At 38.7% G+C, this 27,872-nt stretch overlaps 2 protein-coding genes across 3 annotated transcripts in view; one reads left to right on the top strand and one right to left on the bottom strand.

The window, feature by feature from the left end:
* The window catches only part of LOC123646337 (centromere protein P), a 239,244-nt gene extending 217,430 nt beyond the window's left edge, over positions 1-21,814 (bottom strand). Inside the window, exons 1-4 of one of the 2 annotated variants that reach the window (XM_045563162.1) lie at positions 21,635-21,814; positions 17,853-18,034; positions 12,522-12,610; positions 4,092-4,180 (exon numbers count right to left, since the gene is read on the bottom strand). In XM_045563162.1, the coding sequence (XP_045419118.1) occupies positions 4,092-4,180; positions 12,522-12,610; positions 17,853-18,034; positions 21,635-21,741 (467 nt within the window). In that variant the 5' untranslated portion in view covers positions 21,742-21,814. Of the gene's footprint in view, positions 1-4,091; positions 4,181-12,521; positions 12,611-17,852; positions 18,035-21,350; positions 21,409-21,634 lie in introns of those variants that run through there. The other variant, XM_045563163.1, reaches the window with a different exon arrangement.
* Positions 21,815-22,081: 267 nt separating this feature from the next.
* Positions 22,082-27,872, top strand: part of NOL8 (nucleolar protein 8) — a 29,865-nt gene continuing 24,074 nt past the window's right edge. The window contains exons 1-4 of the mRNA XM_045562322.1: positions 22,082-22,237; positions 23,856-24,021; positions 24,854-24,916; positions 27,201-27,279. Coding sequence (XP_045418278.1) covers positions 23,883-24,021; positions 24,854-24,916; positions 27,201-27,279 — 281 coding nt within the window. The 5' untranslated portion in view covers positions 22,082-22,237; positions 23,856-23,882. The remainder of the gene's footprint in view (positions 22,238-23,855; positions 24,022-24,853; positions 24,917-27,200; positions 27,280-27,872) is intronic.

Below are 27,872 nucleotides of genomic sequence, written 5' to 3'. Positions count from 1 at the left end.
TTTATCTATTTTTCCTAAGCAAAGTCCAAACTTCACTAAACGTAAAACAGATGTCATGGATTTCTTTCACAAAATGTTGGCAGTAACACATTTCAATTTCAACTAAAGTAGTCATAAAACGAAAATAACTTCAAATGTCTCCTTCTTAAGTATAAAGCAAAACATAAAGAGAAATTTAGGATAAAAATTCTACAATTTTATTCTCAAAATAAATTCCTAGGAATGTTAGGTCTAAAATTAGGTGAATATCATAAATTAATTCACTAAAATATTATCAGTCACTCTAATACATTACTGATAGGAATGCAAAATAGTATGGTTGTTCTGGAAAAGTTTGGCAGTTTATTATAAATTTAAACACACCCTGATGTAACTCAGCAACTCCACTTCTAGTTATTTATCCTAGAGAAAAGAAAACTTACATTCACATAAAAACCTCTAGTGAATGTCCATAGCAGCATGAATATATGGGTATGTATAGGGATAATACGCTATATTATACACTATAATATGTTATAACTTATTCACCAAAAACTGAAAACACAAATGTCCTTTAATAGGTGAATGGAAAAACAAACTCCGGTACATCCATACAGTAAAATATGGAAATGCTAGAAGTAAAAAACATTACAAGAGAGGTGAAGAATTCTCTCAGTGGGCTCACTTGCAGACCGTACTTCTGTGAATGTGCAGATAAGTTAATAGAAATTATCCAAACTGAAACACACAAGGAAAAAAAAGTGAAAGAAATAGAACAGAGTATCCAAATACTGGGACAATACATCAAATGGTCTAACATGCATGTAATCAGAGTGGCATGGGACAAAATAAATATTTGAAAATATATGCTTGAGAATTTTTACACAAATATATCCTAGACTTAGCACATTCAAACCGTGGAAGAGCAAAATTAAGAGAATGATTTAAGGCAGCCCTCAAACACACACAAGACACATTAATGATCACAGCAGACTTCTTGTTACGATCTATGCAAAGATTTGAAAGAAAAAAAACTGTCAACCCAGAATTCTACAGCCAGCAAAAATATCTTTCAAAAAATGAAGGCAAAATTAAGACTTTTCCAGAGAAACAAAAGCTGATAGAATTGATGACCAATAGACCAGCACAATAAGAAAGTTAAAGGAAGTTCTTGGCCGGGCGCGGTGGCTCACGCCTGTAATCCTAGCTCTGGGAGGCCGAGGCGGGTGGATTGCTCAAGGTCAGGAGTTCGAGACCAGCCTGAGCAAGAGTGAGACCCCGTCTCTACTAAAAATAGAAAGAAATTATCTGGCCAACTAAAAATATATATACAAAAAAAATTAGCCGGGCATGGTGGCTCATGCCTGTAGTCCCAGCTACCCGGGAGGCTGAGGCAGTAGGATCGCTTAAGCCCAGGAGTCTGAGGTTGCTGTGAGCCAGGCTGATGCCACGGCACTCACTCTAGCCCGGGCAACAGAGCGAGACTCTGTCTCAAAAAAAAAAAAAAAAGGAAGTTCTTAAGGAAGGAGTATATCGTTAATAATCTGAATCATCATAAAGAAATGAAGAATGTTGAAAATGTAAAAATGAAGATAAATATACAAAAATATGGTTTTTATTATTTTAATTGCTTTAAAAAATTGATAGTCTAAAACAAAAATAGTAACAATGCACTGAGGCATTCATAACGTAAAAAGTGTATGACAATAACAGCACAATGGTTGAAAGAGAAGAAATGGGAAGTATTGTTTTTATACTACATGTGAAATGTTTGTTATTTAAGTGAAGTGGTACGGGAAGATTAGGGTAGAGACAAGAGTCAATGAAGTAATGACTAAGAATTTTTCAAAAACTAAACATGTCAATCTTTAGTCTGAAAGACTACAGATCTATAATAAGAAATTAAAAATAAATTCACATTTAGGCATATAATATTTAAATTGCATAACAGCAGAGATAAAGAAGAAAGATACTTGAAAAGGAGAAGTGACTTATACAAGGTCAAAGAATCTAAACTAAAATCCAGGTCTTCTGACCTATGTTCAGTACCCTTTCTAAAATACGAAGTCCATCTCCACAAAATGGGAACCCAGCCTAAGAGAATCACCCAAAAGGCTGAGATCAAATATTTATTTAACTATAACATGTCCATTACTAAAGGGGGACAGATATCACACCACTATTCTTCCTTTTGTAATTTCCAAATAGCAGATGCTACTTCCAAAATATGGCCTGAACAAAAGGAAATATGTGATCTCTGCCATGACACAACACATTTCTTATTTTTCTCCTACCTCTCAAACAGTTCCTTTCTAATTCCTTTGTAGGATCCTTCCCTTCTATTCAGACAGTACATTTTAGAATTCCCAAGGCTCAGTTCTAGGCCCTCTCCTACTTTGACTCTATATTCCCTCCACAGGCAATCTCATTTCTGTCAAAGGCTTTAATTTCTACCCACTAGAAGATAATTCCAGTGTTCTCCTATCCACATTTCTTCTGCCCTGAGGCCTCCTTCACATTTTTATTTCAGTGTTTCACAGGCACTCAAGTCCCACATGTCCAAAATGAAGTCATCATCTCACCTGACACGGTCCTCTTCCAACCTTCCTTTCTCAGCAATCAGGACTACCATTATTAAGTAATTATCTCCTTTGAAGGACCCCAGATACCTTTCATTCAACCAATCCCATGCCACTCAATTTTGCTTCCTAAGTATCCCCCAAATCCATCCAGCTAACTACCATCATTCTAGGCCAAACTATAAACTTCTCTTGCTTGAAATGTTTTAATAGGCTAGTCACTGACTCACCCGTATCCACTATTGCGCCCCTTCAACCCATTCTCCCTATAGCATCCAGAATAATTCTTTCTAGGATGTCATACTTCTGCCTTCCTCAGGCCCTGCTCAAAACCTTTCAATAGTTCTCAGGACTATGATCAAACTCCTTATACCAAATTCCCAATAGTATGGACCTTACCTACTTTCCTACCCTCATCTTATACCATAGTCCTGGTCTCTTGCCCTCTTCTGTCAGGCTGGCCCCCTGTCAGGTGCTCACAGATGCCATGCTCCCTTCTGGCACAGTGCCAGGGCAAAGCTATTCCGTCTACTTAGGACCTCTTTGTTAGTTCACACCTACTCATTTTTTAGATGTCAGCCTAAGCTCTGAGAAATCATTCAGGTTCTCCCTGATATTCAAATTCCTGATACATGTTTGAACAACATTATGTAACTCTCCTTTGTAGCATTTAACACAGCCATAATTTTAGATTTCTGCAATTATTTAATTAATATCTGACTTCACTAGGCTATCAATTCCGGGAGGATTGAAGATTATATCTTTTTTTGCTCACATTTTAATTTTAATGTCCAGCACATAGAGAACTTATAATAAATATTAGGTTATTAAGTATAAAATGTCCAATTTCCTGAAGTACTAAGTTTGATGATTGATATCTCTGATATTTCACTTTGACACTTCTTGTTTTATTTTGATTGTGAAGGTACATCCTCATTCTTTCAAATGCATGGTTTGGCTTGTAATTATCTTTCAAATTTTTTTGAGCAATTTTGTGAAACCACGGATAAGTCAAAGATTCATGTTAATTTTTAATACGAGTTCCATCGTGGAACAAATGCGCAGACAGCTCAAAATATCAATGAAGTGTTTGGAAAGATGTGGCTAATGAACACACACAGTATGTCGACGGTTTGAGAAGTTCCAGTTCTGGTGATTTTAATCTTGAAAATGAGCCATGTGGGCAACCTGAGACCAAGGTGGTTAATGATGAGCTGAAAGCTGTAGTGGAAGAGAATACATCTCAACCTATGTGTGAATTAGCAGCAAACTTTGACATTACTATTCCAACAGTATTAGAAAATCTGAAACAAATTGGCAAGGTAAAGAAGCTGGATAGATGGGTACGCATGAATATATACATATATATATATATATGAAAAAATGACAAATGTGGCAAATATAGGCTTAAATATAAGCCATAAAAATGCTGTTATGCTTTCAGAGAAGACTTATATACTTACCAAGGAAAGGTAAACTTAAAACTGTAGAGTGAAAATAGTCCCTAAAAAACAAATTTCTAACATAGCTTACCTAGACACAAATTCACTTAATTCAGAACATTCTGTGGGCTCCATTATTATGTTCAGGTCAGTAGTAACAGAAGATAATCTCTCTTTATTCTAAAATAAAGATAAAAAGTTTATGTATCAAAGCACAGTAAACTTTAAAAATAAAATAAGACAAAAATACTTTAAAACTATGCAAGAAATGATACTGGAAATAGTGGTTATTTGTTAAAAGAATGAAATTAGATCCTTACTTCACACCAAAAACCAAAACGAACTCCAAATGAACTACTTAAACATGGAAATCATAAAATACTAGGATGAAATATAAACTTTTAACTTATCAAATGAGGGAAAACTTTCTAAGAAAACAATTAAAAAATAGGTAATGATTACATAAAAACTCAAAATATCTAAGTAAAAAATGACCTTACAATAAAAGAGAAGCAATAAACTTGAGGAAAATATTTACCATAAACACGACAAAGAGACAATGGAAAACTGAAAAGAAAAAAGCAAAAGATGTGAACTAAAAATTCAGAGGTGAAAAATAATTTAAAAAATAATGTAAAAAAATTTCGATCTCACTAGGAATAATAGTAAATTAAAACAACGAGATGACATTTTTACCTATAAAATGAGCAATGACTATAATAACGTTGAGGCTGGTAAATACACTCAAACCTGGCATGACCCATTTAAAAATCATTCCGACAATGCATAACTTAAGATGTTCATATGCTCTGTCCCAGCAATTTGACTTCTAAGAATCTATCGGTAATAAGAAATGTAGATAAAGACTTATGAATAAAGATATTCATAACAGTGTTGATTATCACAAAAAGCCAGAAAACAACTATATACTCAATAATGGGGACTGTGAAATAAATTATTTTTATCTGCAAATTCAAGTTTTCCTCTTACTCTCGTAAAATATCTTCTATTATATATTTGCCTATAATTTCTCTTTACTTTTTTTGCTATCCTTGTTTTTAGAAAAATCATATATTGGCTCTCTACTGTCTGTCATCCAGATCTATTATCTTCTTTTCAATTGCTTTTACAAGTGATTTTTCCAAAGCCTATCCTCCACATTCCACTCCTTTATACTTCCAATGTAGTTTTCAGTACTATTAATATAATCATTTTAGTCTTCCTTTTTCTTTCATCCTTCTTTTCCTCTTATTCAATTTTCTTCAGCTTTGAGAGTTAGAGCAGCTTTCATATAGCATGTTCTTATATTTCCTGGATTAATTCTTCCAAAGTGAATTTAATTTCATTTTCTTAATTTTCTTTCTTTTCATGGTAGTATTTTTGCCATGATTTTAGGTCTCTGTGTCTAATACGGTGATGGAAGAACTCTGTATCAGCCTTGTGCTTTGAACTCTGTGGCTCCTATTTGTTATTAACAGAAGTAAATCTAGCAATTTTTGCTATTTCCTAAGACCAGAATGAATGGATGCTCCTTGAATTTCTCCCCCATTTGTCTGGACACTATCCGACTTGCCTCCTTATAGCCTGAGCTGTTGAAGAAGCAGATATTGATAGTTTATAATCTTTGTTTAGTTTTTCATCTGCTTGAAGGAATAGTGGGAATTGTTAGGAATAGCTGCAGTTTAAGTAGGCAGTCTGTGGGCATTTACCACCCTATGTAATCAAAACATGAATTCCAGAGCCATTCTTACAACTAAATTTAAGAAAAGAGACAAATAACCCAATTAAAAACTTGGCAAAGATTCTGAATAAACATGTCTCCAAGATAATAAATGAATGGCCAGTAAGCACGTGAAAAGATGTTCGACATCATTAGTTCGACATCATCTAGTAGTTCCAACTGATCCAGTAATCCCACTCTTAGTTATACTCCCCCAAAATGAAACATATGTCCACCTAAAAACTTACACATTTACATCGACATTATCCATAGCAGTGCAAAAAAGAAAACAACTAGTTCCATAAACTGATGAAAAGAATAAAAATGTGGTATAGCCACACAATAGAATATTATTCAGCCAAAAAAAATATGTAAGTGATACATCCTACAACATGGATGAACCTTGAAAACAATATGCTAAATAAAAGAAGCCAGACACACAAGACCATATATGATAAGCAAGTACATAGAGAGAGAATAGGTTAGTAATTCTTTGAGGCTGAGAGAAAGGAGGGGGGATTGAAGAGATAAAGAATATGGGGTTTCTTTCTAAGGTGATGAAAATGTTCTAAAATAGATGGTGGTGATGGTTGTTGAACAACTCTGAATACTACTAAACTATACACTTTAAATGGATGCATTATGTGGTATGTGAATGATATCTAAATAGAGACAGAGCTGTTACCAAAAAAGGGGTGGGGAAAGAAAAAGGAAAAATATCTCAGGGGCACATCTTATCTCTTGTTTGAGTATGTGTGAATACATGCTAGATTTCAGCCTTTAACCCATTAGGATAGGCACCCTTCAATGCAAAGATTTGTTGCCCTCCTCTCCTTTTGGTTGGGTTATAGATTCTGTTCAACCACTGTAAAGCTGACTTCAGGATAGTCTTTTGTCATCTCTCTCCTGACTGTGTTACTGCTAACCAGGTCATTCCTCCTGGTAAATAAGGGAAGGAACCTTATAAATAACCTGACCTGAAAGCCTCTACATAAATCTCAGCAGCATATTCCTTCCTACAATGGTCCATTTAATTTATGCTCATAATTCTCATTCTTCTCTACAATATGATTCTCTATAATATGATTACAATATTCTGTAAATTGAGAGTTTTAGTACTTAGATTATTTTTTAATTTTCTGATAGGGATTTTTTTTTTTTTGAGACAGAGTCTCACTTTGTTGCCTGGGCTAGAGTGCCGTGGCATCAGCCTTGCTCACAGCAACCTCAAACTCCTGGGCTCAAGCGATCCTCCTGCCTCAGCCTCCCGAGTAGCTGGGACTACAGGCATGCACCACCATGCCTGGTTCATTTTTTCTATATATATTTTTAGCTGTCCATATAATTTCTTTCTATTTTTAGTAGAGATGGGGTCTCGCTCTTGCTCAGGCTGGTCTCGAACTCCTGAGCTCAAACAATCCACCCACCTCGGCCTCCCAGAGTGCTAGGATTACAGGCATGAGCCGCTGCGCCCAGCCCAGATAGGGATTTTTAAGAAAAGGAATTAACTTTGAAAAATTTATGTACCTCTCATGAAGCACCCTGTATCAGATTTCAGTGTTTGAGTTCAAATGTCATTAACATCAGGCAGATTTTCTTTAGAGCCAGTGATAATGGGACTGTATTCTCTTTCATTTAAAAAATTTGCCTATTTTTGAATCATTTTCTTCATTTCATTGGGTTCCAGAGAGAAAAGTCATGCAAACATACTTAATCTGCCACTTTCCCCACAAACTCCCAACCACCACTCATTTATTATGCTGCTTGGACTACAGAAGGCTGATAACATGTTAATTCTGATGGTCTTGCAACTCCTCACAAACATAGCACTAATGATACCAGACTGTAAATCTGGGGAACACAGTTCTATATCCCAACAATAGGTACACCAACATGGGTTATCATTCAAACTCTCTGAGTAGATTTCCTTATAAAATAATAGGGTTGACCTAGATAATATAAGGGCATTTTTTTGTTTGTAACATTTTATTAATATGATTTTAGATCACTTTTAGATCAAATATATTAATATGATTTTATTATAATATTCTGTAAATTGAGAAAAGTTCTAGTACTTAGATTATTTTTTAATTTTCTAATAGCTAAACATCTCCATCTAGTGGAAATTTTGTTTCTTTTTTATTTTTGGGGGGACAGAGTCTTGCTCTGTTGCCCTGGGTACAGCACAATGGCCTCACTGTAACTCACTGCAACCTCTAACTCCCGGGCTCAAGCAATCCTCTTGCTTCAGCCTCCCGAGTAGCTGGGACTATAGGCATGTACCACCATGCCCAGGTAATTTTTCTATTTTTAGTAGAGATGGAGTCTCACTCTTGCTCAGGCTGGTCTCAAACTCCTGAGCTCAAGCAAACCTCCCACCCTCAGCATCCCAGAGTGCTAGGATTACAGGTGTCAGCCACTGCGTCTGGCCAGGAAATTTCATTTTTAAAAAATGTTTTAGAACACATAAGGTTGCTGTGTCTTCACCATTTTTTTCTATCAGTCTCTACAGCAAAAATGTGCTCAATGTGTAAAACAGTAAAACCATTTTAGAATTAGCCACTATCAATAAGAATTTATATGTACATTTCCTGCGACCTAGTAATTCTACTAGAGATAGATTTCTAAAGGTGTACTTACCCAAGTAGGCCTAGAATATGCTAGGATTTACCATTAAATACAAAAAAAAATTTTTTTAAACAATTCTCATAAACCCATTACATCAGAATTCTGAGCAACAAAGAAAAAACAAGATAGTCCTTTGTTTTTTTCCTCTGCAGGCAAGAACTCCTGGGACCTCCCACACAACTGATCCTGAAAACTCTTCTGATTCCAGAGCTGTCTATGACTGCTTCCAACATCCTGTTTACCAGTCTGATCTTCAAGAAGAATCATAACATTTTTTTTTTTTTTTTTGAGACAGAGTCTCGCTCTGTTGCCCAGGCTAGAGTGCCATGGCATCAGCCTAGCTCACAGCAACCTCAAACTCTGGGCTCAAGCAATCCTCCTGCCTCAGCCTCTCGAGTTGCTGGGACTACAGGCATGTGCCACCATGCCCAGCTAATTTTTTTCTATACATATTTTTAGCTGTCCAGATCATTTCTTTCTATTTTTAGTAGAGACAGGGTCTCGCTCATGCTCAGGCTGGTCTCAAACTCCTGACCTCAAGCGATCTTCCCGCCTCAGCTTCCCAGAGTGCTAGGATTACAGGGGTGAGCCACTGCGCCGGCCAGAATCATAACACTTAAAAGGCTCAGAGAGAAAGCAAGAGTTCTTAACACAGCCAGAAAGAGCATGCACTTTCTGCAGCACATTGGTAGTAAAACCAAGCAGTCCCAAAACACCTATATAGTTCCAAATGTGAATAAGGACAACTGATGTTCCTTTAGAGATTCAGCAATTCCTATGCTGTATGTCTTTCAAAGAATATGAACCATTCCTTTCCTTAGATTTTTTTTCTGCATCCCCTAAAGCACATAGGACATAGAAGTCCCCAATATTTATACTTCTTTCTTGCCTCAATTATTTACTGGCCACATGGCCATGCATAAGGAAGACTAAATTTCCAGCATCCTTTGTACTAATATATTGGCCAATAAAATATAAGTGAAAATGAAGGGTATACAACTTCTAGAAAGTGTCCTTCAAAGGAAAAGATGAGCTTTTGTTTTCCCAACCCCTTCCTGATGCCTGAAATGCTAATATGATAATTGCCTCCACTGATTTGGAAGCCATGTGTGGCTAATGGCAGAGCCTGATTACCGTAAAGCCACCATAATAGCCTTTGAAAACTTACCTTACAATTTTATTTAAGTAATAGAGAAATAAACATCTAGTACTTTGAACCACTTTCAAGTTTTCCGTCAGGTGCAACTCAACTAATTCTAATTCATTCAGCCTGTGAGCTAACAGCATGTCAGGCCATTACCAAATGGTGACAAAAATTTCAACCATGCTTTGGTGGTATGGGGTCAGAATATTAGCTTAAAATACTGTTGAGGTCTGGGTCAATGCCACCATTGTCTGGTAGGAGGCAGGGAGTATGGCCACTGCAGCAGTGGTGGCAGGACCTGAGCAGCACGGTAGCTGCTGCTAGGTCTTATTTGCTTCAGTCTTCTCTGTGCTGCCTCAGGGCAGCCATCCAATTCCAGCAGGCAAAATTAGTGCAGGAACTGGCGGCCCAGTGAGAGTTTATACTGGGAATGTCTCTAGTCAGGCAGTAGCTGTTCTTCAGGATCACATCACATTATAAAAAATGTCCTCTAAGCTGGGACCTCATCCTTATTTGACACAGGAAGACATCAAACTACTGTTTGATACTTTCCATCCGAGGCTTAAGGTGACTGAAGTATGCAACTTAAAAGAAGTGAAGTTAAAATATTGCTATCTATGTTATCTCTCAGGCCATAGCCCAACTAATGAGCACACCCACCAATCTTTGGGCACAACCAGTCCTGGAAAGTACAACTCCACTGAGCAGCTCATTCACCTCAATGTCAGAGGACAGTCTTCCTTTTTCAGTTTGATTTGTGGACAAGCCTCCCAAGGATGAGACTAATTTCACTCACAGTCTAGCTTCTCTCCACATGACTCATGGAGCAACTGTGAAAGAGATGACCACCTATAGCAAAAAAAGCCTGCAAGACTCCAAGGCTACCAGGATGCCCCTTAGCATGTTTCCTGGACATATATACTGGAGTGCAGATGATCTCAGAGATGGAACTGGACCTCAGGCTTATGACTCTACTAACCTGCTCTGGGTTGCAGTCCTGGCCTATCAGTGGATACCAGCATGCAGAAGAACATGCAGTGTATTACAACTCTGAGGTCCAGATCACATTAGTCACAAAGAAACAAAATGTAGTTGGTCAGAGTATGCAACCTTCTACAATGTGACAATACCCAGGGGTCCCTGGGCCACTCAAAGGAAAAGCCTAGTGTCTTGGTAAAGGTGGTCCAACACAAATGATAACCAAACCATTTGGGTCCACGCTCCATTTTAGTCTTCAGCAGATTATCTTTGTGGTCATAGAGAACAACAATGTCACCTTGGTGACTCTGTTATAACCCCAAAGCCTGGTGCCCACCTAGGAACAATGTACCTCCCCTAGGGCTACTCACCACTCATATCCCTGACATATGAACATGCTGAAATAAATGTGGTATCCTGTTCAACAGGCCTTGCCAATGCCACACTGGACATTTTCTTGGTCACCTTGATAGTGTTGAAGGGTGACACTCTGAGGTGAGTGCAAGCTGGGAGCTCTATCATCAGATAAGGACCCTAGACATCCCCCAGCCCATCCTCAGCTTGCCAGGACAAGTGATGGCAAATGGAGACATGGACTGCAAAGAGAAGCAAAATCCAGATAGTTGGACCCAGTCCTTGGGACTAGTTAGACCGTGGCTATGTGACACCTAAGGAGGTAGGGTCGTGATTCCATGACTGACTCCTGTCTCATACAAAATGGGAAACTTGGGGCTGTCTTTGTGGTTGACAACATTGACAAGGATAAGGATGAGAAATCCCAGCACATGATCCTGAGCATAAGCAGGCGGCTTGTCCGTAGGATTTGGTCATGACAACTACTCTACACTCACTTTAGTTATCTGATGAGCTGAGGCCAAGACAGCCTGCTTGTCCTTCCCTATTCCATTGCTCTTCTTTACACACATTCCCTGTAGGGCCAGCTGGCAAAACCAACCGGTTAAAACTGCTTTCTGCCATCATAGCACCTGCCCAGTCTTAGTTATTTCTCAAAATTATGCCTGGATCCTATTCTTCTCTGAGCCAGCCTTTGATGGTATCTGAGCCCTGTTCTGCCCCACTCTGGCCAATGGGACAGCACATTTTCATTTTGTCTGCTTTGTTTTTTCTGCTTCCTGATATTATGTTAGCCCAAGGTATCTTCTTTCCTCTGTTGTGTCTCAGCAGTCCAGTACAACTTGCAAGATCATCTAGCCCCAAGCAGCATTCTGGCTATGGTTCCAGATGATCAGAACCTCATGAGGTGCTGAGCAAGGACACCCAACTGAGTTGCTCCCGAATTCCTGACCCACAGAAAATGGGAGAGATAAATACAGTCGGCCCTTCATATCCATGGGTTCCATATCTGGGCTCAACCAACCTCAGATTAAAAATATTTGAAAAAAATAGATGGTTGCATCTGTACTGGACACATACAGACTTTTTTTCTTGTCATTATTCCCTGAACAATATAGTATAACAACTATTTCATAGCATTTACATTGTATTAGGTATTATAAGTAATCTAGAGATGATTTAAAATACATGGGAGGATGTACATAGGTTATGTACAAATACTACACCATTTTGAGCATCCGTGGGTTTTGGTATCATGGGCAATCTTGGAATCAATCTCCCATGGATACCAAGGGATGATTGTATTTTTGGTAGTTTTAAGATGCTAAATTTTGGGGAAATTTGTTAAGCAGCAATAGATAACTAATAGATAATAGACGGCTGGCATATCAGCTAACTACTGATGACATCCAGAACTCTCCCACAACCTCAGGCACTTGCACTAGGAGTCAAGGAGCATCGTGCAACCTGCCCTACAATAAGCACCTATGGCTTCAGCAACAACCCTACCATATGCAGTTGCTGGAGTATTTATACTGGATATTTTTAAAATGGTACCACTCTGCACAAATGTTCTACCAGGAGGACCTGATTCATGAACTCCTCTTCAGCTCACCCACTGGTCAAGGCTAGGGTATGGGATTTGTTTACCTCACAGCAGAAATATCTCTGTTATCACAACATGCTCTTTAATTTACCTGAATTTCCAGAATCTGAAATTCAAGTTGAAATGTAACCATGTGGCAATTTCCTGATAATCTGTGTCTCTGTAGAACTTTCTTTATACCTGTAAACCAGAAAAACATTTTGTTTGCAAATAACTGTTTTCTTCAAATGTCTATTTAATTTTGTATGTATATCTACAATACATGTATGAAAGTGTACATTGGTAATTGCACTGAAAAAATCTGGAAGAATGTACACCAAATTGATTATCTTTGCAAAATAGGATTAACAACAACTTGTACTTCTAGTTCTGTTATACCAAAGATTAGGGTAAGAAATAGAAATATGCTAGTATAACCCTAGACAAGTTAGAATCAAGTTAACTGTTAAATGTTTTTCATTTTTTCAACATTATCTAGTTCTTGTTAAAGACAGTAAATTAAATTCAAGTGTTTTTCTCTGCGCCCTCTCAAAACTTCACTAAAATGACAGTGATAAATGATATTTTTGAGGTATAACATGCATACATTTAAATGCATAAAATGTCCTGTTCTTAAGTACACAGTTCAATAATTTTTTTACACATGTGGTTACCCATGTAACTACCACCCAGATCATGATATAGAAATGATAAATTTTTCTCATGTCCTTTCTCAGGCTATACCCTACCCCAAAGAGGTAAACACTATTCTGACTTTATTTAGTCATCTAGTTTTGCTAATGAAGTTATTTTTTGAAGGGCACAATTCTACAAGAGTAAAGGCAACAGGAAGGATAAGAGAAATCTAATTTTGGAAGCTGGAAATCAGACGGATCAAGTAAGTAGAAGTGACCTGGCAGATCCAGGAAAATTAAAATCTAAGCCAGCAATGGGAAAAGCCCATAAGTTCATTTACACAGCAGAATACCAGAAGGGCATTCTGAATCAGCAAAACCAAGTAACTATGAATGGGAATGAACTTCGGGCTCAAAATAGGAAGAATGGTGAAAGATCTGTTCAATAAGTACTCAAAACATCATTTTCATAGTTTTCCTACCAAAAAATGCATAGCCTGAATCTCATTAAGAGGAAACTATAAGAAAAAAACAAATTGAAGGACAATTTATGATACAAATGGCCTTCAAGATGTCAACGTCATAAAGGACAGAAGGGTTAGCCAAATGAAAGGAGACTAAAGAGACATGACAGCTAAATGCAATGCCTGATCATGGATTGGATCTGGGATTTAAAAAATAAACAGCTAAGGAAGACGAAATATTGTTAAGATGTCAGTTCTTCGCAACTTGATCTATAGATTCAATGCAATTCAATTGACATCCCAACAAGTCACTTTGTGGATACTGACAAACAGATTCTCAAGTTTATATGGAAAGGCAAAAGATCCAGAAAAGATAGCACCATATTGAAGGAGAATAAAGTTGGAGAACTTCAACTACCCAATTTTGAGACTTACTATAAAGCTACAGTAACCAACAGTGTGTAATTATTGAAAGAGTAGACAAATGGTTCAACAGAACAGAATACAGAGCCCAGAAATAACCTTACACAAATAGATCCAACTGATCTTTGACAAAGGAATAAATGCAATATAAGGGAGACAGGATAGTCTTTTCAACAAAAGATGCTAGAACAAATGAATATTCACATACCAAAAAAAAAGAATCTAGACACTGACTTTATACCTTTAACAAAAATTACCTCAAAATAGATCACAGATCTAAATATAAAACACAAAACTGTAAACTCCTAGAAGCTAACACAGCAGAAAATCTAGAAGACCTTGGGCTTTGTCCACAAAAATTAATGTGCCAAAAATGTGGTAAAGAAAAAATGCAGGCCAGATGTCGTGGCTCACACCTATAATCCTAGCACTTTGGGACGTAGGAGGATCACTTGAGCCCAGGAATTTGAGACCAGCCTGAGCAACATAGTGACACCCCGTTTCTACAAAAAATCTTTTTTAAAAATTAGCCAGGCATGGTGGCTCATGCCCATAGTCCTAGCTACTCAGGAGGCTGAGCCAGGAGGATCACTTGAGCCCAGGAGTTTGAGGCTTCAGTGTGCTATGATCATACCACTGTACTCTAGCACAGGTGACAGAGCAAGATTCTATCTCAAAAAAAAAAAGAAAGGAAGAGAAAAAGACAAAATGCAGATGGAATCTTGGAAATAACCTAGTTCAACCACTTTATTTTGTAGACAAGAAACTCAAGGCCCAAAGAAACATCCTGATTTGTCTGAGGTCCAGGCTTTATTTTTCTTTATGGAAGAATACTAGGCATAACTATATATAGCACGACAAATTTTCAGTTCAGTACTTTTTAACTTGAACACGCTAATTTTTTTTTTAAATAATAAGGGAATATTTTTAACAAAGTTTAGACACCAGAAGAGGATTAGTCCTTCAAAACAATCAACTATCAAGCCCATCCATGTATTTTTAACAACATGCTTTTATTATTTTTTTTTTTGAGACAGAGTCTCGCTTTGTTGCCAGGGCTAGAGTGAGTGCCGTGACATCAGCCTAGCTCACAGCAACCTCAAACTCCTGGGCTTCAGCGATCCTACTGCCTCAGCCTCCCGGGTAGCTGGGACTACAGGCATGTGCCACCATGCCCGGCTAATTTTTTCTATATATATTTTAGTTGACCAGATAATTTCTATTTTTTTAGTAGAGACGGGGTCTTGCTCTTGCTCAGGCTGGCCTCAAACTCCTGACCTTGAGCGATCCACCGGCCTCGGCCTCCCAGAGTGCTAGGATTACAAGCGTGAGCCACCACGCCTGGCCTAACAACATGCTTTTAAAGCTAGTCAAAAAACAAGAACAAAAATTTAAAAACTACTCTCATTAACTTGCAGTAACACTTAATTTTTTTGAGACAGAGTCTCACTCTGTTGCCCAGGCTACAGTGCTGTGGCATCAGCCTAGCTCACAGCAATCTCAAACTCCTGGGTTGCAGCAATCCTACTGCCTCAGCCTCCTGAGTAGCTGGGACTACAGGCATGCTCCACCATGCCCAGCTAATTTTACATATATATTTTTAGTTGTCCAGCTAATTTCTTTCTATTTTTTTAGTAGAGACGGGGTCTCGCTCTTGCTCAGGCTGGTCTCGAACTCCTGAGCTCAAATTATCCTCCCGTGTTGGCCTCCCAGAGTGCTAGGATTACAGGCGTGAGTCACCACGCCCAGCCTGTAAACCTACTCTTAAGTAATCAAAATTGAGAATATTCAAAAGCATCATCATAGGCACTAAAGGAAATTCAAAAAAAAGAGTTATAAAAATGTTTGGAGAAACGAAAGCATAACTACAATAAAGTACATGTTCTTCAAACATGACTATTTTGAAGGGAACGAGATGACCTAATTATCTAGCCTCTGCTATATTCATTAACACAGCACAGGAACTGTGTCTGCTCAATTAGTATCTTTTAAAAGAAACAGACTTCAAATAGATCTTTGTTTTTCCAACGTACCTGGCCAAGTGACTGGACCAGACATGGTAATTATTTGCTGATTAACTAAAGATTTTTTTTTGTTTGTTTGTTTGAGACAGAGTCTCACTGTGTTGCCCAGGCTAGAGTGCTGTGGCGTCAGCCTAGCTCTCAGCAACCTCAAACTCCTGGGCTCAAGCAATCCTTCTGCCTCAGCCTCCTGAGTAGCTGGGACTACAAGCATGCGCCACCATGGCCGGCTAATTTTTTCTGTATATATTTTTAGTTGTTCATATAATTTCTTTCTATTTTTAGTAGAGATGGGGTCTCACTCTTGCTCAGGCTGGTTTCGAACTCCTGAGCTTAAATGATCCAACTACCTGGGCCTCCCAGAGTGCTAGGATTACAGGAGTGAGCCACCGCGCCCGGCCAATTAACTAAAGATTTGATGGCATTGTTAGGTCACCAAACACATCCACTAAATTGAACTGTTTTGCTTTCAATTTGCTCAATAGATTAAAAAGCTGTCAAAATACAGCATTATTACAAACACCATTTTGAACACTGTTGTATCACTTAACTTTGTTAGGAACGATCATTTGCTTTTACTTGGGTAAAAGCAAATCTTTTTTCTGTGTTATAACAAACAGAAAATGTAACATATGAAAATATAATCTTCAATGACAGGGCTTTCAAGTATCTTTAAGCTGTGAAGCTTATCAGCTGTTTCACCTCTTTAAGATATTATGCAATTCTATTCTCAGGTAGAGGCTCCTTCTTGTGAAAAACAGAAAAAGAAATATCTGAAAACCAGTGTCACAAGGCACTATCTTGTCACATAGCTTATTCTGACTGGCACATTTCATATGTATATTACATTTGCCTATTGGCCTCAGTCTTTATTCTTTTCTTGTTAAAAGTCTTTCTCTTCCAGGACCAATACTATTGCTAAATTGCTTCACAATTCAAGAAATTCCCACAACTACTTAGATTTCTGGCTTTAAAATGGTATTTCTTCTTTATAATTTTTATATTTTTTAAGTTTTCTAAAATGAGCACATACTGCGCATAGACAGAAGAAAAGTATTTCATGTCTTATGATATCCCTGTCTAAAATCTCCCATTTGGGCCACATTAGCTTTCTCAAGACTATATGCCTAATCTTTATGTTGAGACTTTTACATAAGTGAAAGTAAAAGTCTTCTACTGGGCTTATTCTCACTCTCTCTCTGTATTCCACCTCTTCAAATAATTTAGGTCTCTAAATATATCACTCTGTTTCTATATGTAATTCAATCCCCCCCTACAATAAGCTGCCTCATACGCTCTGAGGTCACTCTCCCTCTCCCCTATCATAAGGGTTATTTTCGGAAAAAAAAATCAGGAAGCACTACCGAAAAATGATTTCTGCTTTAAGGAATGCTATACTTGTCCAACCAAAGTTCCTGACATCCAGTTGCACAGCTAAAGTAGCTTCCCCTTACGTGTTAGAGCATCTCAGATCTTTGGCAATAAAACTTAGTCACTGGGACCAGAAACTTTCCTTCTGGCAAAAGGTCCAGTTGTTGAAACATTTATCTTGACCACAGACTGTAATAGGAATAAAACACTAGATAAGGCAGCTTTCACATCAGTGATGAACATCTCCTAAAATTTACAAATTAATGGTACTGTTGTTCTTAAAATCACTATTACTTGACTATTATGGTACTTAATGACAGAAACTGTGTCCTTTAATATTTATCTCAGGTTGCTCTTAAGAGTATTATGCAAACTGTGATGTTCAAAAGACACCTGACTAAACAGGTTTACCACAACCATACTTTCAAATAGTTACCTTGTAGAATTTTAATTCAACATTATGACAACCAATTTCCTATGCATAATAAGGTAAGCTATAACACACTTCTGGATTAAAAATAAGGCTTACTCTTTTCTGTCATCTCAGTGCTTGTTAGGTCCTCTGTCTTCATCGAGTAATTTCTTATACTGATGCCAGTAAGCGTACTTAAAAATGAAAGTTCTGATTCTAAATGTCCAAGGTGACTTTTCAGATCTTTTGAAGATTTCCATCCTTCAGAATGTGATTGATATATTTCCTGAAATGATTTTCTAAAAAGCAAATATCAGAAATAATTACTCCAAATAGTAACAAATGTTTCATCTAATTCCTCTCAAACCATTCCCAAATTTGTCCGTTATTCCCATTAAATCACCTCCCCTCTCCAAAAATAACCTTAAGAATTTTTTCAAAACCAACATGACTACTATCACCGCCCTCTTTAACAAAAAAACAAACATAACCAAATTATACTACCATATTTCTACATATTAGAAACACCTTTAAAATAAGTTATAACAGGTGTACCTTGCAAAATTAAAATGTCAGCACTAATCCAAGAAATTCCAACCTAAATGTTTGATACCCCAAGACCTCTCAAATTATTTAAAAAGATGTTTTGAAGTTTTAAAAAAAACAAAATCAATTAATTAACTTTAGTTTATAACATAAGTAAATATCACAGAACATTTCATACTAAGAAAGAGATTTCTCAAGAACTCTAAGAATACAGGGAGTAAAAATTCCAAAGGAAAGAGAAATAGAATAATTTCTTTCAATACCACTATAACCAGACATTCTTCACCAAGAACATAGAAATCTATTTTCCTTTTAAAAAAGAATTAAATTTTAGCTAGTAATTGTATTGGATGCTATTTTACTTTTTGTCATTATTTCCCTTAAACTCTCTGCTACATTCTATACTGTTGACTTCTGCCATCTTAAAACATCCCTTCCTTGGATTCTGGGGCATGATTATCCTGATTCTCACTTTATATCTTGGGTCCTCCCCTATCTCTGCTTCTTGTCTCCAACATTAGAGAGAAACCCTAACACTTAACCTCTGTTGTCCTAAATATTTACTCTTTCCTTCCAGATTAATGCTCAATGATTAGCCTCAGCTCCTCTATTGCAGTAACTCCTAAAATATACCTTTAACCATGTATCTTTTCTTTCTGCAAAGGAGATCTAGCTTGATATCTCACCAAATGTTTTTTCCTTGAATCAGCTTTTCCTCTAAATTCCCCTACTTTTGTTAGTGATAACGTCTTCCTCTAGATATTTCACACTCCGTATCTTGGAAGCTGTCCTTGCCTCCTTCAGTTTCCTCAAATCTGGACCAAGTGTCATCCTTTCTGCTCCCTCACAGAACTAGCCTTCCTTTTCAATTCTTTTTTTTTTTTTTTTTTTTTTTTGAGACAGAGTCTCACTCTGTTGCCCAGACTAGAGTGCCGTGGTGTCAGCCTAGATCACAGCAACCTCAAACTCCTGGGCTCAAGAGATCCTTTTGCCTCAGCCTCCCAAGTAGCTGGGACTACAGAGTCTGGCTAATTTTTTCTATATATTTTGCATTTGCCATCATAGATTGATACCCCCCAAAACTGCTTTAAATATAGAAAGTCAATGGAAAAAGAACAGAGATAATCTTCATACTTGAGGGATGAGCTCCTGACAAGTGAACACCAAATGTCACAGTACTCTATGAATGAAAATTTCAAGGTATTTCCAATAGAGCAAAGTGGCAAGAGAACCAGGTCATCACCAGAACCCACCCCCCCCCCACCCCCCACCCAAAAAAAGAACCTGTGATTATTGGAGGGTAAAATGGGGAGTTATTATTTAATGGGTATAGAGTTTCAGTTTGGGGTGATGAAAAATTTCTGGAGATGGACAGTGGTGATGGTCACACAACAATGTGAACATGTGTAATGCCATTGAACAATACTCTTAAAATCATTAAAATAATAAATTTTATGTTACGTACAATTTACCATAAAAAAAGAGAACCTGCATATTCTCATTCATAACAGCTACTTTGATCAAAATATCATTGATCTATTTCAACTAATGATGTTTGAACTATTTTGGATTAGTTTGAATTTTATTGTTTTTAGTTTTATTTGTAAATTTGTCTTTGTAGCATAAAAATTTTGTCAAAATTAGGTGTTCACAAGAAATTTTTTTCCTATAAAACAAATTTATACACAACTTGAGTTTAAAAAATCAATGGTCTACTAATTAGTGTTAGTTACTATAATGATACAAGTACTGTTCTAAATGAATTACATATATTAACTCAGTTAGTCCTCATAACAAGCCAGTAATTTGGCTACAATTTTAGCAAGGAGAAAACTGAAGTACAGAAAAGGGAGATCACTTAACTAAGATCATTCAGCCAATAACAGAGCCAGGATTTGAAGGCAGGCAATTTGGCTCCACAGCTGGACACATGGATATAACTGAATAATTTAGCTCCAATTTTCCCACCTCCAATCCATCCGACCATTTCAAATCACTTAAATAATAGCTTGGTACACAGGTTCCAATCTTCCTCCTCATAGAGGAAAGAAACTTCAAATTAAATCCAAGTACTTTGGACTGAGATTTAATGTCTCTCACAGTCTGGTCTCTTCTGATTTCCCAACTCAATTATTTAGGAGTCCCAGATTACGTGAGTAATCTACTATGCTATTCTGGGCTAATAATGACAGCTTGCAGCCAGTAAAGAAACCACTTTTCCCCATTGTATGATACAGTGTTTCTCGAACTTTAAAGTGTGCACACAGATTGTCTGTTAGAGCAAGGTGTCCTTTTAAAATGCAGATTTTGATTCAGTAGATCTAGAATTCAGCTGAAGTGTGTACTTCTAACAAATTCCCAGGTGATGCTAAAACTTCCAATCTGTGGGACACACCTCAAGTAACAAGGGTCATTAATTCAATTACTCTCACTTGTGGAGGAATATATACGTGCCCTGTTTACCTAGCCCTTGTACCAGTCAGAGAATCCTCTACTTTCATGACCACGTAGAACATGCAGGCAAATATTTTCTTTAGACCTCTTCCTCCTTCCCATTTTCTACAAACTCTTGTCCAGTAGGCTGAGGAAAATCTCATTCTCTCTACAACTGTGTCAAATTAGCCTTGACTTAAAAAATGAAGATCGTTTATATTTTCAAGTAACTTGCATGTTTAAGATACATGATACACTGTTATAGACCTTTTTCTCTCCTTCAGTAAACGAAAAGCAGGTGCCTAGACTTTGGCGTTAGATTTTTGGGTCCCAATCCAGCTCTGACACTTCCTTTCTCTGGAACCCGGGGCAAGCTACTTAACTTCTCTGAGCCTCAGTTTCCTTAACTATAAAACGGGGTTAACAACAGCACCTACCTCGGAGAATTGCCAAATTCTCCAATACAGGCTATGTTAGCTATTTTTCCTTACATCAACTTTTTCACCTAAGTTATTTTCCAAAGGAAATTTTATGTCATTATCATAAACAAAAGTCAATATCACTTGCCATCGTTAGCTGACCCATAAAAACAAATGCCTTGAAACCAAATGGAGTTATTAAATCCCAACTAGATACCTCTGCCAACCAAAAGGGAGACTTTGTTCTTGATGGTCATCAACACACACCACTGCGATTAAACGAGTTAACACACCGCAGTGAGTTTACAGCGGGGCTCCATACGCGGTGCCCACAACTCTGGGTCACCGTCTTTACAAGACCGATACTAGTTCATGCCCACATTTCGGGGCCTCTCACGCTACAACTTTCAGCAAAGGCCTGGCTAGCAGTAGGAGCCCGGGAATGTCCGTGGCTGGGGACGCGGGCTGGCGGGCCTGACGGGATGGGCAGGGGCCACGTACTGGACTCGGGACGTCTCTTCCCGGGGCGCCAGCGGCTCCTCACACGCCCGCCGAAGGGCCGCTATCTCAGCTTGCAAGGCGCGCACCTCAGCCAGCTCGGCGTCCATGACGCGGCACCGAAGCGAGCCGACGCTGAAGCGCCGCTGTCACCTCGCGCCTAGCCCGGCGCTTCAAGTCTCGCGCGCGCTCCAGGGCGGACCATGCCGGAGCTCGCGCGGGGGGAGACAGGAATGCAACGCGGGAACCCCGCTGCCCGGCGCGTCCAGCTCCGCCCTCGCACAGTATCCGGGTCCTTGGCGTTCCATGTCTGTCTTGAAGCAGCCCCTACACTTTCGAGAGAGCTGGTACGTTCCAACCCGAAGCCCAGGCGCTCAGCGGCCCACCCCCGCCAGCAACTTTGGAGCCACCTGAGTGCGTCACTGAAGAGGCAGTTCCGGATGGCGTGAGGGGATCGCCTCGTTATTTTTCTTCTGATCCGTCACTTCCGCCGACCTAGTCCAGGAATCGGTGAACACATGGCGATAAGCCTCTTCAGTGGAAACTAGGGGATTTTGGTTTGGGCTCTTTGGCGGTCGTTGAGGGGAAGGTGGCGGAGGCATCACGGTAGGCCGGGAACGGGAAACGAAATAAAGAGCCCTCAGGAACTGAGTGTGGTAACGGAACCTTAGGAGGCTGGGTTGGAAATCGAGTAGGAAGGAAGAGAAGAATACTCCTGTTGGGACATGTGACAGCAAGTTAGGGGCTGCTGCACTGCTGGCTGCGGGGCACGACGCGGTGAGGAGTGAGCTTAGAGCCTGCGAAGTGACGGGGCCTCACCCTTCGCTTCTTTGGGTCTTCTTGGAGGAAGAAGGCCGGGATGGAGAGGTTGGGGGCGGAGGCTACCAGGAAGAGGTAGATCTAGCTTTGCCCAGAATGCTTCTGGGCGCTGTTTTTAGGTCTCACTTGGAAGGAGTGTCTCAGCCCTTGCTGATGGGCAGGGTGGGAGCTGAGCCCCTGTGGGGTGTTACACGAGATGAAAGATCTTATGATGGTCCTCAGTATCTCCGGAAAAATTTTCCTGAGTCTGCTGTAATCCAACAATTTGCGTAGTATAGTGTTAAGTATTCCAAGTTCTGGATTTAGATCTGGATTATAATCCTGGCTTCACCACTAATTTGGGGGATGGCATTAGGACGGTGACTTAACCTCGTCTGCTCATCTGAGACATAGGATACATGCAAACTACTTTGTACAATGTAGGCATATAGTAAAAACACAAATCTGTATTCACTGTAATTTTAGTTTGCTCTTTTTGTGCCTGAATAGCATTTTGCAGATACTTTTATTGTGACATAATATTGTAATCACAGCATTTATTTACTTGTGAGGAGCTCCAGGATGGAGACCTGTCTTTTTATCCTTTAGTGCAGTAGTCACCAAACTTTTTGGCACCGGGGACCGGTTTCATGGAAGACAGTTTTCCGTGGGGCGAGGGATGGGGACGATTTGGGGATGATTCCAGCACATTGCACTTATTGTGCAGTCAAACTCTGCTGTTAATGATCATCTATTTGCAGCCGTTCCCCAGCACTACCATTACCACCTCAGCTCCACCTCAGATCATCAGGCATTAGATTTTCCTAAGGAGCACGGAACCAAGATCTCTCGCATGTGCAGTTTACAGTGGGTTTCATGCTCTTCTGAGAATCTAATGCTACCTCTGATCTGACAGGAAGTGGAGCTTATGCAGTGATGCAAGCAATAGGGAGCTGCTGTAAATACATACGCAGCTTCCCTCACTGCCGGCTCACCTTGCGCCCCGGGATCGAGGACTGCAGCTTTAGTGTATTACCTGCCACATCTTATTTCTGCAAATGTTTGCTGAAGTCAATAAGTGAACACATGAATGAATGAAGGAAAAACACCTAACAACATGAATAAGTAAATGAGAAGGTATAGGGTGTAATATTGTGGCCATTTTTAGAGGGAAAGCTTCTGCCTGTACGTGTGTCTTTATGAGTGTGAGGGTGGTTCCCAAGTGCTTCATAGAGAATGTAATTGTAGGGCTTGAGCAGAAAATCTTTAGGGATAAAACTTGGAAGCAATACAATAGCAAGTGAAACACAAGTCCAGGTGACCAATTTAGCACAGAAGGTTTAGAGGAAAGAGTTGTTTGTTAGATTTGAGAAGAACTAAGGGAAAGAACTCTTCTCTGAATACAAGAAATTGCTCTTCCCTCTAGAATACACTGAGTATATGCCCAGCCTTCATGAAAGCCAACAGAGAAACAAAGCGCCTTTTTGTGGGTGGCCTTGGCACGGACATTTCTGAAACAGACCTACAAAATCAGTTCAGCAGATTTGGAGAAGTTTCTAATGTGGAGATCATCACACGGAAAGATGACCAAGGTAAATTTATAGTCCTTCACTGGGTAAAAGCAGATGTATCTCAGGTCGTGTTATAAAATAAAGCAACCTCAGAGATGAATATTAGCTGTGAACACCAAGCGTGATGTGATGCCCTGGAGGTGTTATATATGATTCAGAACTTGACCAGAATTAGTTTCTGAAATCAGAAAAATTCTAGACTGCAAAACATCTGATTTCAGAAACATGTAACTTACCATTTTCACAGCTGACATTCTGACATTAAGTGTCCTGATAAAATAGAGTATCACTAGCATACAATCAAGATGTTTCCTTAACTGACTAATTGACATTTTTTCTTACTGACTTTTTTGGAATATTTTGATAATCATACTTAAAAAATGCAACTTTTGTGTCCAGTCAAAAATAGATAAAGTTTTTCTTTCAAGTCTGGGTGCAGTGGCTCATGCCTATAATCATAGCCCTCTGGGGGTTGGAGGTGAGAGGATTGCTTGAACTCAGGAGTTCGAGACCAGCCTGAGCAAGAGTGAGACCCTGTCTCTACTAAAAATAGAAAAATTAACTGGCCATTGTGGCTCAGGCCTGTAGTCCCAGCTACTCGGGAGACCGAGGCAGGAGGATTGCTTGAGCCCAGGAGTTTTAGGTTGCAGTGAACCAATATGACACCATTGTACTCTACCCAGGACGACAAAGTAAGACTCTGTCTCAAAAATAATAATAATAATTTTCTTTCAAAGAATAAATTTTCAAAAACTAATTTTTTTAATTTAGAAACTTAATCATTTTTACATTGTTCCTAGATGGAAGTTTAAATAAATTTCCTTTTCTTTTCTTTTTTTTTTTTTTTTTTTAGGAAACCCACAGAAAATCTTTGCATATATCAACATCAAAGTAGCAGAAGCAGACCTGAAAAAATGTAAGATAGCCATATACTTTCTGAAGTATTTGCCAGTTTGTGTCACTGTGTCACCTGGAATAACTTTGGTTCCAAATCTAAACCTCAACAGCACTTTTAAGTCATCTGGAGGGACAACCATGATCAAGAGAATTCTGGTATCCTACAACTCTGCAGGTTTAGGTCCATCCCATTTGACATCAGAAGACAAATGGCAGCATATGGCTATTGGGTTTTTTTAAAACTGCTATTCTCAAATATTTTGGAGAAGGGACCAAACTTTCACAGAAACTGCTGGATACACATATCCACTGCATATTATGCCACACTCTTCCTCCTCCATCTGTTCATTTCTTGGGCAGCTAATCCTTATCATTAAATACTGTAAGAAGAGGGCTTTATAATATGCCCTTGTAGGCCGGGCACGGTGGCTCATGCCTGTAATCCTAGCACTCTGGGAGGCCGAGGTGGGAGGATCACTCAAGGTCAGGAGTTCGAGACCAGCCTGAGCAAGAGCGAGACCCCCCCTGTCTCTACTAAAAAATAGAAAGAAATTAACTGGACAGCTAAAAATATGTAGAAAAACTTAGCTGGGCATGGTGGCGCATGCCTGTAGTCCCAGCTACTCAGGAGGCTGAGGCAGGAGGATCACTTGAGCCCAGGAGTTTGAGGTTGCTATGAGCTAGGCCAATGTCACAGCACTCTAACCTGGGCAACAGAGTGAGACTCTGTCTCAAAAAAAAAAAAGAATATGCCCTTGTAAGACCATGTCCTTGAAATTGTGAAATTGCTTGTTTATAAGTTTAGTAAAGGCAAGGGCAAACAGTGGCCTTCAATGAAGAAGGAAGGGGAGATAATCCATATTGCCACTGATGCAGCAATGTATTCTAGTTACTTGGAGGCTGAAAAGTCAAAAGACATTGAAAGATAAGTAAAGGGAACATGGTAATAGACAAAGAAGGCCTTTAGTCTTTTAAAATTTCATTTGCAAGAAGATTGCTTTATTGTTCAGTGAGGAATTATATGTGACAACTATGAAGTTGTGGTTAAGAACACATAGCTAGGGCCGGGCGCAGTGGCTCATGCCTGTAATCCTAGCACTCTGGGAGGCCAAGGTGGGTAGATCGCCTAAGGGCAGGAGTTCGAGACCAGCGTGAGCAAGAGCGAAACCCTGTCTCTACTAAAAATAGAAAGAAATTATTTGGACAGCTAAAAATATATATAGAAAAAAATTAGCCGGGCATGGTGGCACATGCTTGTAGTCCCAGCTGCTTGGGAGGCTGAGGCAGAAGGATTGCTTGAGGCAGGAGTTTGAGGTTGCTGTGAGCTAGGCAGACCCCACAGCACTGTAGCCCGGGCAAGAGAGTGAGACTCTGTCTGAAAAAAAACCACATAGCTAGGCTATGTAACCTGTGGGAAGTTATTTAAACTTCTAAACCCCAATTTGCTTATGTGATGAATGACAAAATATAGTGCTTTCCTCATAATATTACTGTAAGAATTAAATGATACATTTGTACTAGTATAGTGGCTACCCCCTGGACAATTCTGTTAGTGGTTATTCTTAAGGAAACAGATATGCAGAAAAATCAACTGTTGGGCATGGCAATTCAAACACAGTTCATTCATTTGCAAGTTATACAGTAATAATTAGTATGAGGTGATAAATAAAAGTAAGGTGCTACAGGCCAGGCACGGTGGCTCATGTAGTTAATCCTAGCACTTTGGGAGTCTGAGACAGGAGGACCACTTGAGGCCAGGAGTTCAAACTACCCTGGGCAACATAGCAAGACCGTGTCTCTACAAAATTTTTTTAAAAAGAAAAAAACAGGTGAACATTGAGTTCCCATTCCAGCAAGCAGCTATAGCTTAAAAAAAAAAAAAAAAAAAAAAAGCTACAGGATTCCAAAGTGTTCTCTGATTTAACCTGAAAAGATTACATTAATGTTTCCTTGTTATAGTATGGGAAAAAAGAATGAAATATCAAATAAATGTCAGTTATTTAGAGGTTCCTGATGGTTTATAAACAAATTGCAAGTTTTGCTTTACAGTTTACACATTTTGCCTCATTCTAATGTACTAACACTATGAGATAGGAAGTATAAGAACCCTTTTGGTAAGGGGTCAAGATGAGACAGAGCCTAAGTCCCTTCTCTCCAGGTCTCATTTTCTTTCTTCCACTTCCTCTGTGTCTCTTTGTGATAAACAAGTCTAGTTTTCTTGGTACTAAGTAATTATAAAAAGCACATGCTGAAATACGTTTTTGCTTTGCCATGTACTTGGGTAATAATTCTTTACCTTATAGGTATGTCTGTTTTAAACAAAACAAAATGGAAAGGTGGAACGTTACAAATTCAGCTAGCAAAAGAAAGCTTTTTGCACAGGTAAGTTTTGCTCCATGTGAATTTAAACCCTATTTTTATCTTGAAAATGGTTTTATATATTCACTTAATTTATTTGAAATTATCAGGTAATATATTATTATATTCTTGGCAAATTCAAGCTTAACAAGTAGAGCTAAATACATCTCAACTCTGAATCCCCTAATGAAAAAGGTAATTCAGGGCATTTACATATGTACATATTAACCTATAAAAGTATATCTATGTATTTTCTCTTTTTTAGCACAATCTTTTGTGGCAATGTATATTTTCCCCCTTCTTTATAACAGCTGTTAGTACTGTTTCAGAAAATGGCTATACCACAGTATAGCTTGTCCCTCCCCTCTGATGGACATTTATTGTGTTTCCATTTTTTTCGTAATCTTAGATGCTTGTTGACCATTTTCTCCTGCATTTGTACAAGTGTTTTTCTAGGATTTTTATGTCAAAAAAAGGAGTTAGCTGGGCACAGTGGCTCACACCTGAGACCAGCCTGAACAAAAGCAAGACCCCATCTCTAGTCAAAATGGAAAAATTAGCTGGGTATCGTGGTGCACACCTATAGTCCCAGCTACTCGGGAGGCTGAGTTAGGATC

This window comes from Lemur catta, chromosome 10 (assembly GCF_020740605.2).
Source record: "Lemur catta isolate mLemCat1 chromosome 10, mLemCat1.pri, whole genome shotgun sequence".
Classification (NCBI taxonomy): Eukaryota; Metazoa; Chordata; class Mammalia; order Primates; family Lemuridae; genus Lemur; species Lemur catta.
The sequence above is the reverse complement of the archived record's forward strand: the minus strand, read 5'-3'. Positions and strand labels throughout refer to the sequence as shown.